This window comes from Eufriesea mexicana, unplaced genomic scaffold (genome assembly GCF_001483705.2).
Source record: "Eufriesea mexicana isolate 0111107269 unplaced genomic scaffold, ASM148370v2 scaffold933, whole genome shotgun sequence".
Classification (NCBI taxonomy): Eukaryota; Metazoa; Arthropoda; class Insecta; order Hymenoptera; family Apidae; genus Eufriesea; species Eufriesea mexicana.
In genome coordinates this window covers 119,633-135,053 of record NW_016909064.1, presented here as the reverse complement: position 1 = coordinate 135,053, position 15,421 = coordinate 119,633, and the positions used below count along the sequence as shown (strand labels likewise).

The following is a 15,421-nucleotide window of genomic DNA, read 5'->3' as shown; positions in this document are numbered from 1 at the left end:
TCTTCCGATAACGAAACTGTTAATACGGTATTTCAACTGCACCTTTATATCGTTAGCAAAAGGAGCTAACACCTGATAAAGGAGATTTTCTGATCTAGACATGAAGACTGCTGGGGCCATAGCAAAGACAGCCGCAATTTTCTTCTGATACTCTGGTCGTTCACTACCCATTACAAAGAACGCCGTTCCACCCTGGCTATGTGATATGATAATTAGCTTCTTTTGCCAGGTTGTATTGAGAATGTAATCAATCGTTGCTGGATAATCGTACACCCCGATTTCATGCCAACTATAAATAAACACAAATTGTTATCGTTAACTGCGAAAATACTCATTTATTTGATTTCTATAATCTTAATGAGTAATTATTAATTCGATTATACCTGAACAACCAAAATTCTCGATCTGAGACAGTCCAGTCCAAATGTCTTCGTGAATACCTATTGCCGCGCGCATTAGCCATCCATACATCGTACCCCCAATCTGCTAATATGAAACCTAAAATTTGGAAAAATATTAAGGAAATATACTTGGAAACTAGTCAAATTTTATCTTTCCTTAAATTTAAGCTATACAATCTAGGTCTGTTTTCTCTTGTAGAAGAAAAGTTCATCATTTTGCGAGAAAAAGAAGGAGAGGAAGGCAAGTGGTTGAGTTTAAAAAAGTTTATTTCATTTACAAATAGCAATTTGATAATACCTAAACCCTTTTCAGGACCTGACAGGAGCCATGTAGCTGAACAGTCAAGAATTCCATGGAAAAGTAATACAACTGGCTTATTCTTGGACGGTGGGCTCTTTCCCGATCCCTTAATTCTATGCACTTGCAGAACATACCGGTCCTCGGTAATAACTTCATGAGTTTCTGCTGTATATCCTGCTTGTTTTGCCAGTTGTTCCTGCAAGAATGTTCACATTTATTTCATTACAAATTAAATTAAATTTATTATGAAAGTAGCTTAAGACATACGTATATTTTGTTTCGAGATATTGAAGTTTTCCGTTTGGAGTCGTTTGCGTTTTACGTTAAAAAATTAATTACAAATCCAAACTCAATATAACGATTCTATTATTTGTTATTTTCTAAAAATAATTTCATATTATTGTAAACTAAATGAACGTAATATGAAATAACTGAAAAATTATTTTCTTTTAGGTTTTTTGCTTAGACCATGTCTATAATTATGGGCTCATATTACAATTTCCAGTAAAATTTACTCACAGGAGTTGGAGTTTCATGACTAAATGTGACATCAGAGATTTCGTTCAATTCATACTGTATCTCTATAAGTGGTACCCCTAAGATCACTGGTAACATACAGTACAAAATAAAGTATATCTTAAGCATTGCCGCGGATGTAGTCTTTCTTTAAATAACTCGAATAATTTCATAGCCCTATATAAAGAAACACAGGTACAGGTGTCCATGTGTAAAAAACAAATTTATTTCTTATCTATAATCAGTTATCAGTTAAATCGAATAACATTCAGCCACCTGACTATTCAATCTTTACGAAGATAAATCATTTATCAGTTTTGCCAAGTGTGATTTATTTTATATTGTTATGTATCTTTATCTGTAAATGTCCAGATTCTATGTATATATAAATACGTAAACAATGATTATTTCAGATGAATTGTTCTGTTCATTATCATACAATTTTTCTGAAAAGATAAGTACAGGTACAAACAATATCAAGAGATATTCCAAATATTCACTTGATATTTATCGATTATGTACCTTATGTTTTCTAAGTTCAAAAGATTTTGATACATATCAATCAGTGATATGATAGATAACTATAAAAAAACTTATTTTAAATGAAACTATATTATTTCGAGACGGAATAGTATTGTACTAGTATTAATAGTACTATGCATTACTATTTAGAGTAAAAAAGATGGTATGATTATTTATGAGAGGGATAAACTTTCAGTGGAAATAGGCAAAATCATTTCTGCTCGTACAGAAAAGAGATTGATACCTATTGAGTACAATCTACGGCTTCTCTAGTTTTGAGTACAAAACTAGAGATTGTACTCAATAGATATCGATCTCTAGTTTATTTAATTTAATCTTTTAATCGGCAGAGAACTTAATAGATCTTTACTCGTTACCTTTTAAAAATACAATCGTGAAACTCGTCCGTCCAGTTTACCAGATATTTAGAAAAAGACGTGCGTGACTTTCGATTTCTTGAACGTCGAGTTTTACTTTGAAATCTCGTTTCAACTTCGAGACACTCACTAACTTTTTACTATGAAATGCTAAAAAGGGATGCCGCATAATTTTCAATGCAGTAATATTAAACTTTCACAAGTAGATGCTGGTCATTGAAAAGTTGCCTCGTCAATTTCTTCTCCTCGTAGATCCCATTCAATACCATTTGAGTGAAGGTGAAACGCTTCTGTGCGCCTAAAGAACCGTCATTTGTACACGAGAGAAGCAAACATTACATCATATTGAATGTTGTAAAAGGAGGTCATAATCATTGTGAACAAGGGAAAGTATTACGAAACAAGTATGTATATTTGGTCCAGCGAACTGCGATTAACGTATAAATCTTTCCAGGTTTCATCGGTGTTTATCATTTAACACATTTCCATATCAATATTTCTCAATGAAGACATCTCACCGTTGATCATAGTAATTTGCTCTGTTATTAAAATGTATCATGCTAGTAGATCAACAACTATAAATAGTATTACCGTTTAGTTACTTAATAAACAATTTGTACGGCAGTATGTCTAAATCCAACAGATAGAAAGTAGTAAATCGCGTGCTCACTAGCGGAAAATCGATTACGCAAAAGAATGGCTCTTTTGTCATAATAGCATACCGGAAAAAATTTTCCTAGCCGCTTGTGCTGTGTTCGTTTTGTAGATATCTATGAAAAAAGGAACATTGTGAATCGCGAAGAAAGTAAGGTAGAAGAATCGTGAAATCGCAAGGAAAGGTAGGAGGAAGGGGAAAGGAAGAAAAACCAATAGTTTCTACCAGACGCGACCAAAGCAAATGAGAGATGCAACTCGTCTTATTAAAATACCTGGTATTAATGTCCCTCGTGTTCTGTACCATTGAAACTAAGCGTACAGGTAAACAGACTTTAATAAAAATAAAAGTAATCGATTATCTTAATAAACCGATCTTTCTTCTTTTCAGTGAAATTCCCTGGAAGAAGTCGAGCAGTGCTACGTCGAGTGGTTAGTCGTGAGAACTTGAAGCCCAAAATCTGCTATGGTATGAGTAATGCGGAAATCAGTTTTTAATTGAGTGGATAAAAGATATGAAACAGATGAAAAATTTTAGAACAAGTTGGTTGCTTCGCGGATCCACTGCCACATTTAACTTTGAAAAGGCCACCGGAACATCCTAACGTAATTCAAACAAGATTTTTTCTGTACACTCGCTCGAGTCGAGATTCTGGAAGCCTTCGCTACGATGATGATTTTAAATCCGTTCTTCAATCACAATTTGACTCGGTGAAACCTTTGAAAGTTATAATACATGGTTACAAAGGAAGCGGTAGCGATGTTGGTGCAATTCTTTTGGTACAAGCCTTTCTGGACTTGGTAATTAACGTGAAATGAATATTTATTCCATTGTCAATCGACGACGATTTAGACTGTTAAATCTATTCGTGTAGATATACGTGGCATATATGATATATTTATCAGGAAGACACAAACGTCTTAGTACTCGATTGGACAAGAGGAGCTGCAACGACCTATTCTGCAGCAGTAGCGAATACAGAACTTGTAGGACGACAGTTGGGACTTGTTCTTTTAGACGCTATCAGTTTGGGCACTCTTCCTGAAAACATCCATGTGATTGGCTTCAGTCTCGGAGCTCATGTCGCTGGTTGTGCCTCGGAGATACTGAAAAAGAGGAATCATCTTCTAGGACGTATAACAGGCCTAGACCCTGCATCACCATTTTTCAGGAATCATCTGTTTCGAGAAAAATCCAGAAAATTGGATGCTACCGATGCTCAGCTTGTAGATGTAATTCACACGGATGGATCCGAGGATTTTGCAGACGGCTTTGGACTTCTTAAACCACTTGGTCACATTGATTTCTTCCCAAATGGCGGTCGAGAACAACCTGGTTGCATTGATGTAAAAAATTCTGTTGTTGTTAGTCATTTGAAAGGTATAATTCTTTTTGTTAGTCACAAGTGATTTGACATTCTTATAAACAATTGCAAAGATAATGATAATATTTCAGAGGATATGTTAACTAGAGAAATCGCTTGTAGTCATTTAAGAGCGTGGACATATTTTTTGGAAAGTGTACGCGTAACGAATGAATCATGTAAATTTATCGCTTGGCCTTGTCCCCAAGGAAAAACTTCGTATGCAAATGGAATGTGTTTTCCTATGGAATCCTCCCTATGGTCCCAAGAAATGGGCTACCGAGCTAATCGCGGCCCTTTAGGAATTTATTATTTGCCTACAAGAGAGCAAGAACCATTCTGCGGTAAAATTAACTTCTGTGGAATGCCAAAAGTTCAGTTTTTATTTCATTTTTCTGATCAGGTCAGCCTTTACGAGCGTCAGTAACAACTTCAGAACAGGCGCCAAAGACATCAGGGATATTATTCTTAAAGATTGAAGATCATGATTCTGCGATGACTTTCACATTTCGTTTCACGTAAGATATGCCTTGATAATAACTGCACATGTTTTGAAAAAGAAAGACCGAATCATCATCGTTATCGATGTACTTGAAACTTCTATTCCATATATACATATACAAATAACTTTGAAAAAATATTTAAGGATATCAGTTCGAAAAAATAGATGGATGACGTTCTACAACATTATTGCAGCCAAATTTCAATTTTTATCCGAAAATCAATCAATGATAAAAGCACACATTTGGTATCAAAACGATAAGGATGAAAGAAACGAAGATGAAGTTACAATCCCTAACTCAAATACATTATTCATAGACAAAGTTATTATTGAGGATAGAAAAGGCAGCAAGTATGTAAATATATGGTTATTTAAAATGTATTCTTATTATAGTTTTAACTAACATTTTATTTATATATTTAGATGGGAATACTGTATACGAAATACTGCTATAAATTTACAAAAAAATTTGATAATACTTCGTCGTGAACATTGTACTTTTTTATAAGGAAATTCTAGTATATCATACAAAATAAATTATTGTAAAAAGTGTTTATTCTTACCATATATGACATAAAAAAAAAAAAAAATAATAAAAAACTAAATAAAAAAAAATACTCGTTGAGTGAATAATTCTCTAGTAATAAATATTATTATTGATTCCTATGATGCATTCAAATTACTTTTTCATATAATATATTAACTGCATTTGTTATTATTAAAAAAATAAAAGAGGAAGAAGAATTATTTCAAATAGCGCGCGTGAAATCAAATATAGTAAAATATAATGAAACCATAACCTATTCGAAACTTCAAAGCGAATAAACTAAGCAATACTAAGAACAATGTTTGGTTTAATGAATCGTTATTTTTTAAGATGTTCAGGTCATGCATTTAAGACTGTAAGTATCGTATAAAATAATTATATTTGAATTGAATTACCATCTTCAAGCATTAATGAATTAGTAATTTAAATAACAAAATAAACATTAGATATTTTACTTTAACAAGTACTTTAAAAATTACAGGTTTCATTCCGAAGCTTTGAGAAAAGTTATCCACAACTTAGAGTTATAAATGTTTGCACGTCTAAGTATGTGTCTAATAGATACATACATTTATTACCAAGTAATAAAAAAGGCTCTGATATTAGAAAAAATGTTATTACATGGAGAAGTGTAATAATTACAACTATATTAGGATCAACTTTTTTACTTTATATGTATTATCTCCAAGAGACAAAAGATAAACAAATAGAACGTGAGAGAAGGCGTGAACTAGGAAAGGCAGCAATTGGTGGAAGATTTGAACTAGTTGATTCCAAAGGAAAAACATGGAAGTCAGAGGAATTTTTAGGACAGTGGGTTTTAATATATTTTGGCTTTACACATTGTCCTGATATATGTCCAGATGAACTTGAAAAAATGAAAGAAATTGTCAATACACTAGGTATAGCATTAATAGTATTTCAAGTAAATATACATTATCTTACATTAAATTATAATTTTAGAAGAGAAACATAATATAAAAGTTCAACCCATATTTATTTCTGTGGATCCTGATAGAGATACACCAGAAACTGTGGGCAAATATGTTAAAGAATTCTCTGATAAAATTCTTGGTTTAACTGGAACCAGAGAACAAATTGCTAAAGTATGCAAAGCTTACAGAGTATACTATAGTAATGGACCTAAGGATCAAGATTCAGACTACATTGTCAGTAATTTATGTTTCTTTAATATATAACTTAAATTCTGCTGTTTAATATAATAATTATTCTATTTATATTTTAGGTTGATCATACAATAATTATATATCTCATTGATCCAGATGGGTTATTTGTAGACTATTATGGTTTGACTCATACTGCTGAACAAGTTGTACATAGTGTTTGTATAAACAAGATAAAGTATGACAAAATAAAAACAGATTCTTGGATTTCATCAATACCATTTAAAAACCCATTACCAGTGTAATTTACACTACATGTATATTAATAATTATGTTCCAAATATTTAAACCCATAATCTGTGTTTTTTTTAATGCACAAACACGAATAATTATATGAAAATGTAATAAGTACTTCTTTTATTTAATCGAATAAACTATGGGTAGTCGATCGATATATTCCCGTGACATTTATTCCCTAGACCTATTTCCGGTTGATAGAATTCTATATTGCGTCAATCTGTGTATATTACTTTATTATATATTTGTAAGTGACATGTTGATATTTCAAGTGTACTTTTAAGTAACAGTGAGTGTATAATAAAAAGGTCCGAAGATATTTGTAATTAATAAAACTTCAAAATCTTACTGAAGAAAACTTCATAATTTTATTATTAGAGGTTAGAACTTGCCCATTGTAAATAATTTAAATTTCAAAATTTGAATTGTTGTTTATTAACAAATTCTATTCCAAGTTAAATCTTTTCTATATAATGTTTTAATATTATGTGGAAAGAACTAAATTGATATGGCAGAAGATTTTGGAAGAGATACACCACCTATGTACACAACAAATGAAGAAACAAAAACTGCTGGACAACCTCTTTCCGATTTTTTATTACAACTCGAAGATTATACGCCAACAGTAAATATATAAAACATCATAATTGTAGTTCATTTATTATCATTAAAAATTAATACTAAATTATATGGTTTTTTTAATAGGTGCCTGATGCTATCAGTGAACATTATTTACATACAGCTGGTTTTAATACAACTGATCCTAGAATGTAAGAAAATTGATTAATGTTTGAATACATTTTTAATAACTGTTATTTTATAACTATGTATATGGTAATTTTAGAGTGAGATTGGTTTCATTAGCTGCACAAAAATTTATATCTGAAATAGCAAACGATGCCCTACAACATTGTAAAACACGTGGAGCCAATCAGAACACAAAAACAAAAGGGAAAGATCGGCGTTACACTCTTACCATGGAAGATTTGACCCCAGCAGTTGCAGAATATGGCATCATAGTTAAAAAACCACATTATTTTGTTTGATTTAGGAGTGTTATTTTGCCTTTTTTATTTATAAGTGATCTTTATTTATTTAATATTCTTCATATATATATATATATACACAATCAATTTCTAATATACAATATACTATTGTATAGTTTTATAAATATTAAGCAACTTGGTACAACAAAAGACATGAAATTGTAAAATTAGTGTAGTCCATACATAATAGATTTAACATGACCAAAAAATTTAAATATATTATGTTCTATTGTAAAAATTAATTCAGACATGTTTTTACTGGTATAAAAACTATTCAATTTATAAAATATACAAGAGTTAACAATCATCGTTAAAATTCTATTTAGTAGAAATAAAAACGATGATTTTGTAACAAATATACGTGAGAAGTTCCCTTGCTCTCAATGCAGTGATCCATTTAGAAAGTTGGATCTAGGAACGTAAAAATATTGAAAAAATTTCTTCAGCTGATGGTGACTAGAAAAACAGTATATTTTGCTAGTAACTTTTTAGTGTTGCAGGTATACCAGTAATTCCGCATGCGCTTTATTCCAAAAAAAAACCATCAGCCATATTGGTGTGTTGTATCGCTGTCCTCAGTAATTTCGAAGATCAGTGAGGTATTTCTCTCATTCATCATCCGATTTTTTTCATACTCATTGCTTCATGAACAATCGGGGATGTTAATGTGATATTTAGTCATAATAGATTGTCATTTGTGGATTTTTATGACATTCATGAGCGGAAAAAGTTTGGTTAATGTTACCACCTGGGCTCACGGAAATCGGTCTGTTTAAGAACATGTCGTAAATAAATGCGTACTATTTTCAGTGGATTGGAATATTCATAGAATATTAATACCTTCTTCTACAACGTTAGTTTTTTGCCTAAGATTATCATTGGTGTTGGTTTATTTAAAAAAAAATCACAACCTTTTACGAATACTTTGCCACCGTCTGCCGTGCTCTCTTACCTTCGGTCACTTTTACTTCGTTCTTTTTATATATCTCAGTTATCTTTCATGATAACATTACATTTGTTACTCTTATGATTATCATTGATTATCGTAGTTATTCAGTTTTTGTCGAGCAACAGGTAAAAATTATCGATGTGATTTTCTATAATTATATCGACCTAATACATCTTCAATATCTGTGGTTATTGTCATACGATTATTCGTGTTACAGATGAAATTTTTCATTTATCTTATATGATAAATGTGATTTCTATTAATATTATTTTTTAAAGAAAAAAATCAAATATTAATTCTTTATTGTACATTGTATTTTCCATCTTATATATATTTTTTTTGAGTAATTTATATGCAGGTTTAAGAAAATAATCATAATTGTTAACATGATAATAATCTTTTCAAAGTATTATGAATATGTTTCTATGATAAAATATTATGTTTTCAGTAAATAGACCGTCATGACGGATTCCATGAAATTTGGTCCAGAGTGGTTTGTAGTCTTTTAACAGTATATTTATTAATACACTATATATTTTTGTTGAGATATCTTACTTATTACAATGAATATATAGGTTGCGTAATCTGTCTGGAGACACTTGCAATAGTAGTGGCAGTGGTGGAGGTACTACAAGTTTAATTACTCCACGTTATCAATTAGCTAAACATAGATACGGGCGAGAAGAAATGTTGATTTTGTTTGACCGTAATTGTAAACCTCCTGAACCATTGACAAATTTCTCATCATTATATGTTGAGAAAACTCAACTTCCTTTGGCTCTTATACAAATGACAGAAGATGAAACGGTAATTAATCAAATATACTTTCACATTCATAGATATTTATATTTTGTTATAATAAATAATTCTATGGAATAATTTGCTTTCTATGAAATTGTTTATATATGTCATATATTATAATACTGTTATTAAATTTATTGTTATTTAGAATATTAATTAATATTCTTCAGTGATTATATATTCTTAATGCATTCTATATTGAGAACTGCTTCATGAAGTCAGTTTCAATCTAAAAATATAACACACTGGAGCCCTTGTGCCAGTTCTTCATAGCACTCTCCTATCTGCTGTTGTGTACTTTACATAATCATTACTATTTTGTTATCATTCTATACTTTATATTTTTTTTCTGTAATGCATCTATTATAAACTAAAATACATTTTGTTACATTTTACTGATTATATATAATATCTACATTTTTCAAATATTAATATAAATTATTTGAAATATATTTGAAATAAAATATACATTGTATATAGTAAACATTTTTTAGCGGATGTGGAATGGAGGAATAACTAATGGGGGTCGAGGAAGAGGTGGAAGTGTGGATCGTGGGGGGCGTGGAAGAAATGGAAGAGGTAGCTTGTATTCCTCTCATTATTCCCGTGGCGTTGGTTTCGATGATTCAGGAGATGGATCACGAATCGACAGTCAGTCATTTCAAGTATGTAATTTGTTTCATTCTTTAGGAATGAAATATGTTGATACAAGCACTAAATGTAAAAAGCAAATTACTTTCTAGCTATTTTACAGGTAAAATTTGTACATATTATTAAATAGTAAAATATCTAAAAAGTTGAAAATTGTTTATATTAAATAAAAAAAGAAAATTTTTTTTTTATTCAGGGAAGAAATCGTCCGTTTGATAGATCTCAAAATGAACGTGGTTGGTCAGAGAGAAATGGGGCCTCGGATCCTGGTGAATGGAACGGCTCTACTAGTCCTAGAAAAGAATTAAGTCGCGGGGCTAGTGGTAGTTCTCTTATGGAAAATAATTGGCGACGTCATCGTGGTGGTACAGAAGACGATGATAGTTGGCGAAAATGGGGTATATATAATTATCTGTAAATGTGTAATTGATTATAGATTATTGTTTATTTAATCAATTTATATCTCAGGTAGGAGTAGTTGGCGTGACAGTGGAAGTATGGATAGAGATAGATTAGAGAGAAATGAAGGAGATGGAGAGGAAGGATGGAATAGTGGTGGTAGGTGGGAACATCGTGGAAGTCATAGAGTTACACACGATTCAAGTCATCACCCACCCCCTCGTACAGCACGTACTTGGGAATCAAATCATCATGATAATAATCATGATAATCTTCCTGAATGGTGACTTTTTAAATATTTTTTGGCTAATATAATCTAATAAAAAGTCTAAATAAATTTTAATTATGTGTAATGATTCACATTTATTCTAGGGCTACTGAAAATCCTAGCGAAAGTGGAGGAAGTTTCGATGCTTCAGGTGCATTCCATGGTGGAATGTATTCAGATGACGATGAAGATGCGGTGATAAGTGCAGGTGGTACTCAAGAATCAAGGACTCGACGTGTTTCCGAAGGAAGTGCTGCTAACATAAAAAAATCCAGTAGCAAACCATTATCTTATAGCTCGTCTCAGGGACAAGTAGCAAGTCGTAATGCCAATGGCGGAACTAGTACAATTAGTAAAGAACGACCAAAGTCTTTGCATCCGTTTGATGATAATAAAAATGGATGCATCGGAAAAGAAAGGAGAAGTAATTCTCCAGCAAAATTGCCCATTACTATAACAGATAATACCCCTGATAAAACATCATCTGAAACTTCTCAGAAAAAAAATACAGTAGTGACAAATACGGAACAAATGGAGACTGATAAAATACCACCAACTGATTCAAAAACTAATAAATCTCCTAGTAAAGAAAAGAAGAAAGAGGATATTGAAACAGAAGCGAAGGTGGATTCGACTCCTACAGTTGTGAAGAGACAAGTTCCATTACAAACGGAATCTCAAAATGTCGTACATAGTGTGGAAACGGATAATGTGAGACAAAAGTCGGAAGATGATTTGGATAGAATGAAAGAAGAAGCGGACGCATTAGTTGCTAAATTAATGGCAGATGAAGAAAACCACAAGGAGAAGACTGCCAGTATACCGCCTTCTATTGGTAACCAACCTTCTACAGTTCCATCTACAAATGGGCAGGAGAAATGGTTTTACCGTGATCCACAGGGTGAAGTTCAGGGTCCGTTCTTAGCAAGTGAAATGGCAGAATGGTGTAAAGCTGGTTACTTCACCGCAGGATTAATGGTAAGAAGAACTTGTGACGAGCGGTATACCACTTTGGGAGATTTAATAAAGATGTGTGGTAGAATACCATTTACACCCGGGCCTCCCATTTCTCCCTTAAAGGTACGTGTATTTTTTCGTAATCTTTTAGATATATTTAAAAAGATATAAAAGAAAGATTTATCTGTTTTTTCTTTTTTTTTTTCCTTTTTTTTTTTTTTCTTTCTTTCTTTCTTTTAGTTAACAGATCAGGTAATACCGCCTGTTCCTAACACAGTACCAGCTGGTATGAGTGCATTATCAAAAACTGGTATAGAAAATCCACTTCTTCTTCTTCAATATCAACATATGCGAGTGTTACAAAATCAACAATTAATTTTAAGACAAATGCAGGCGTCGGCTATAGCGAAACTTTCTCAGTCTGAAAATTGGGCAACATTAAGTCCCATGGAACAAAATCAGTTAATTGTTCGATATGTTCTTTACGACGCAGAGATTCCGAAGGTACCAATTTCTACAAATCCGTTTGTACCTCATCTACCATCTCAGTCTTCAAATCCAATTATGCAACTTTTCACTCAAATGCAACAGGTAGCATAAATTTATGTGTAATAGCTTGTAAAATAGCGATATTAGATGTTTATAACTCAAATGTTTTATATCCTTTTTCAGGCTAAAACACAACCAGAAACTCATTTAACAACAAATCCACATTCAACAACAACAGCGCATCCAATTACGGTTGATCCTGTTCAACAAGCTATACAGCAAATGGTTGGTCTTCAAGACATGCCAGGAATTCAACAGTCAAATATAAATTCTACATCAACTGCAACACAAGAAGACAATCCCATAAAATCTTTGTTGCGACAACTAAATGTTAACACAAATGGCCATCCACAAACATCTCATATTGATACAGTTTGGCCACAACCTCCACCACAAATAAATCCACAATTTAATGCACAGAATTGGTTAGCTCAAGTATGTACAACTTGTTACTAATAATTAATTTTTTTTTTAGAAAAGTGTAGCTTTATAAACACAATCGAGATTATACTGTTTAGGTTGGACCGATACCAGCAGTACCTCCCGGTCAATTACCAACGTCATTATGGGATCTGCATACTAAAGAAATAAAGACTGAGCAACAAATATTAGTAATTACGATTTTATGAGTTGGATTTTTTATTATCTAAAATAGAACAAAAAACTGAAAGTTATTATAATGTTGCAGGAGGAACAAAATCTTCAATTACAAGAAGATCGAAAGAAAGAAGAACTTCGAAAACAAGAAGAACTACAACGACAAGCTGAAGAAGAAACTGTCAAAAGAAAAAAGGAAGAGCAAGCTAAACAAGCAGAAGAAGCGAAACGAAAAGATGAAGAGAAAAAGAAAAAGGAAGAAGAAAAGAAACGGAAAGAGGAAGAAAAGCGCAAACAAGAAGAGGAGAGAAAGAAAAAAGAAGAAAAAAGACGTAAAGAAGAAGAGAAAAAGCGAGAAGAGAAACGGAAACAGGAAGAGGAAACTTTAAGAAAAAAACAAGAAGAGGAAAAGAAGAAAAAAGAGGAACTTAAGAAACAAGAAGAAAAACAAAAGAAAGAAGAAGAAAAAAGAAAAAAATTGGAAGAAGAACAAAAAAAGCAGGAAGAAGAAAAACTGCGGTATGGTTCTATAATAGTCGGGTGTTTATTCGACAAATTATTTCAGTAAAATTTAATACTAATTAAATTTACATCTATATTTGTTTACTTTCTTTTATTATAGGAAAGAAGCAGAGGCGCGTAAGCAGGCTGAAGCTGAAGAACAAGCTCGACGAGCGGAGCAGAGGCGACGAGAAGCGGATGCACTCCGTAGATTACAAGAACGAAGTAAAGCACCATGGGCACAAGCACCTCGTGCTCCAACTCCAGCTACTCCTGCTGCTTCACTCGCTGAAATTCAGAGACTCGAACGAGAAAAAAAAGCGGTATGGTATCAAAACGTTAACAAAGTATTATTATTTCTATAAAAATTGTTTCATTTATTGTTATGAATGTTTATTTAGGAAGAGCAGCGGTTTCAACAAATGATGCAGCAACAATTAGCACAGCAGAAAGCCATGGAAGCAGCTCAAGAAGCATCTGTAACTGACTCTTCTAAGAGATTGCAATTTAAATGGGCAGAAAAGGCTACATCATCTACCAAATCTGTACCAGTAAAAAGTCTCGCACAGATTCAACAGGAAGAGCAAGAACGGATCGCCAAGGTAAAGGTACTTATTACTTTTTTGAATATTTTATTGTTGTATGTTAATTTTGATATATATTTCTTCATGTGTTTTGAGATTTTGTTGTGTCTGAAATATTGTATTTGTACAAAAACGTAAGAAAAAGAAGTGCAGTCCTTAAACATATTACTGATTATTATTGCTGACCCTTCAGCAGCAAGAAAGGGAACGTCAAGAAAAGGCAGGACAAAAAGAATCAACGAACGTACTACAAAATGCTGGAATATGGGGCACAGCTTCACAGTGTTTGAATTGGGCCAATTCGAGTAACTCTATTAATAGTCAAGCTTGGTCGAACAATAGTGGTACTAGTGGTTTTTGGGACGATCCCACGCCTATCAAATCTTCTACAACTGCGAAACAATCTACCAAACAAACTACTGTAACAAAGGCTCCTACTGTCAATCAGCAACCACAACAAAGTAATAAAGCAAATAAAAACAAGAATAAGCGAGATGAGGAACTGGTAAAGAAATTATTTGAACAGAACACTGCCAAGACAGATGATTTCACGCAATGGTGCAACAAAGCCCTAAGTGGTTTACAGGTGTCTGTAGACAGTAAGTTAGAGACTCTTTCACATACGTATTTTTGTTTCGTTTATAGATGGTTTGATGAGCAAATTTTACGTGCACACAGTACCCACGTTTGTTGGATTCTTGCGAGACATTGAGTCTGCATACGAAGTAAAAGAATATGTCCGAGATTATCTTGGTGATAATAAACAAAGTTCAGAATTCGCAAAGCAATTTTTAGAAAAACGTAGTAAGTGGCGATCGGCCCAACGACCTCAAGTACAAGCAGATGATTTGTGTAAACCAGCACCTGCTGTTAATCCTAATGCACCCACGGAATTTCAGGAAGTAAAGGTATCTTGAATAGATGATAAATGCTGGTAATGAAAGATGATGTATTTTACAAGCGCTTAAGTGCTTAATATAATCTTTCAGGGAAAGTCAAAGAAGCCAAAGAAGGGAAAAATGTACAAAATTGATAATAGAATTCTTGGCTTTAATGTAACCGCAGCCCCTGATCGTATCAACGTAGGTGATCGCGATTATGGGGAAGATGTTTGAATTATTTCTGATGACTCTAACTGTATTACGGAAATTGTGCAACGCTTGGCCCAACAAATGGTTTGTTATTTATTTATTGTAGATGCCAAATAATTTCTAAGGAACCCGTTGCGAGTACTTCGTTAAAAGCATATAAGATTTTTCTATAATTATGTGTGCAAGGATCTTATCTCTTGTATCCTTTACTCGAGCATTAATGGGAGCCTTAGATATCAATATAGCGTGGCATTATTTCCTTTTCAAATGGAACTGAAAGACACACTGGAAGAAAACTCTATTGTACATACTACTCAAAGAAAAAGATACTTCATAAAGCAGGCGAACTCATCTCCTATTTACGCGGTATACATATAAATATAAATAAATATATATATATATATATATATATATATATACGTA

At 32.5% G+C, this 15,421-nt stretch overlaps 5 protein-coding genes across 9 annotated transcripts in view; 4 read left to right on the top strand and 1 right to left on the bottom strand.

The window, feature by feature from the left end:
- Nucleotides 1-1,427, bottom strand: part of LOC108547078 (lipase 3) — a 2,520-nt gene extending 1,093 nt beyond the window's left edge. The window contains 5 exon segments of the mRNA XM_017899433.1: nt 43-289; nt 384-498; nt 700-898; nt 1,222-1,353; nt 1,356-1,427. Of these exon segments, the coding sequence (XP_017754922.1) occupies nt 43-289; nt 384-498; nt 700-898; nt 1,222-1,353; nt 1,356-1,427 (765 nt within the window).
- A 1,595-nt stretch (nt 1,428-3,022) lies between these two features.
- Nucleotides 3,023-5,145, top strand: LOC108547079 (pancreatic triacylglycerol lipase). The gene is made up of 8 exons (XM_017899434.1): nt 3,023-3,095; nt 3,163-3,240; nt 3,310-3,572; nt 3,678-4,152; nt 4,228-4,479; nt 4,539-4,653; nt 4,782-4,988; nt 5,061-5,145. Exons 1-8 carry the CDS (start codon nt 3,023-3,025, stop codon nt 5,143-5,145), a joined length of 1,548 nt encoding a protein of 515 aa, XP_017754923.1.
- Nucleotides 5,146-5,460: 315 nt separating this feature from the next.
- Scox (Synthesis of cytochrome c oxidase) lies at nt 5,461-6,613 on the top strand. The gene is made up of 4 exons (XM_017899431.1): nt 5,461-5,539; nt 5,666-6,086; nt 6,148-6,353; nt 6,431-6,613. The coding sequence occupies exons 1-4, from the start codon at nt 5,483-5,485 to the stop codon at nt 6,611-6,613; spliced, it is 867 nt and encodes a 288-aa protein (XP_017754920.1). The 5' UTR covers nt 5,461-5,482.
- A 251-nt stretch (nt 6,614-6,864) lies between these two features.
- On the top strand, nt 6,865-7,651 carry LOC108547080 (transcription initiation factor TFIID subunit 10). 2 transcript variants are annotated; one of them, XM_017899435.1, is made up of 4 exons: nt 6,865-6,985; nt 7,102-7,230; nt 7,311-7,375; nt 7,450-7,651. In XM_017899435.1, exons 2-4 carry the CDS (start codon nt 7,114-7,116, stop codon nt 7,649-7,651), a joined length of 384 nt encoding a protein of 127 aa, XP_017754924.1. In that variant the 5' UTR covers nt 6,865-6,985; nt 7,102-7,113. The 2 variants fall into 2 exon arrangements, with proteins under 2 accessions (XP_017754924.1, XP_017754925.1); XM_017899436.1 differs by lacking the exon at nt 6,865-6,985 and having other exon boundaries at nt 6,996-7,230.
- Nucleotides 7,652-8,187: 536 nt separating this feature from the next.
- Nucleotides 8,188-15,421, top strand: part of LOC108547108 (GIGYF family protein Gyf) — an 8,565-nt gene continuing 1,331 nt past the window's right edge. Inside the window, exons 1-16 of one of the 4 annotated variants that reach the window (XM_017899491.1) lie at nt 8,188-8,250; nt 9,049-9,093; nt 9,176-9,407; nt 9,896-10,066; nt 10,249-10,450; nt 10,521-10,734; nt 10,824-11,799; nt 11,917-12,267; nt 12,349-12,660; nt 12,744-12,836; nt 12,914-13,341; nt 13,445-13,646; nt 13,725-13,925; nt 14,104-14,506; nt 14,586-14,815; nt 14,897-15,364. In XM_017899491.1, the coding sequence (XP_017754980.1) occupies nt 9,062-9,093; nt 9,176-9,407; nt 9,896-10,066; nt 10,249-10,450; nt 10,521-10,734; nt 10,824-11,799; nt 11,917-12,267; nt 12,349-12,660; nt 12,744-12,836; nt 12,914-13,341; nt 13,445-13,646; nt 13,725-13,925; nt 14,104-14,506; nt 14,586-14,815; nt 14,897-15,022 (4,173 nt within the window). In that variant the 5' untranslated portion in view covers nt 8,188-8,250; nt 9,049-9,061 and the 3' untranslated portion in view covers nt 15,023-15,364. Of the gene's footprint in view, nt 8,251-9,048; nt 9,094-9,175; nt 9,408-9,895; nt 10,067-10,248; nt 10,451-10,520; nt 10,735-10,823; nt 11,800-11,916; nt 12,268-12,348; nt 12,661-12,743; nt 12,837-12,913; nt 13,342-13,444; nt 13,647-13,724; nt 13,932-14,100; nt 14,507-14,585; nt 14,816-14,896; nt 15,365-15,421 lie in introns of all 4 variants that reach the window. The other 3 variants (XM_017899490.1, XM_017899489.1, XM_017899488.1) reach the window with 3 other exon arrangements.

Bases quoted from the DNA above. Each gene is read 5' to 3' on its own strand.
- Scox (XM_017899431.1), top strand. From the start codon at position 5,483: ATGTTTGGTTTAATGAATCGTTATTTTTTAAGATGTTCAGGTCATGCA. The intron at 5,540-5,665 runs GTAAGTATCGTA...TAAAAATTACAG, and splicing joins CAGGTCATGCATTTAAGACT to GTTTCATTCCGAAGCTTTGA. The intron at 6,354-6,430 runs GTCAGTAATTTA...TTTATATTTTAG, and splicing joins ATCAAGATTCAGACTACATT to GTTGATCATACAATAATTAT.
- LOC108547080 (XM_017899435.1), top strand. From the start codon at position 7,114: ATGGCAGAAGATTTTGGAAGAGATACACCACCTATGTACACAACAAAT. The intron at 7,231-7,310 runs GTAAATATATAA...TTTTTTTAATAG, and splicing joins TCGAAGATTATACGCCAACA to GTGCCTGATGCTATCAGTGA. The intron at 7,376-7,449 runs GTAAGAAAATTG...TGGTAATTTTAG, and splicing joins AATACAACTGATCCTAGAAT to AGTGAGATTGGTTTCATTAG.
- LOC108547079 (XM_017899434.1), top strand. From the start codon at position 3,023: ATGCAACTCGTCTTATTAAAATACCTGGTATTAATGTCCCTCGTGTTC. The intron at 3,096-3,162 runs GTAAACAGACTT...TCTTCTTTTCAG, and splicing joins CATTGAAACTAAGCGTACAG to TGAAATTCCCTGGAAGAAGT. The intron at 3,241-3,309 runs GTATGAGTAATG...GAAAAATTTTAG, and splicing joins GAAGCCCAAAATCTGCTATG to AACAAGTTGGTTGCTTCGCG.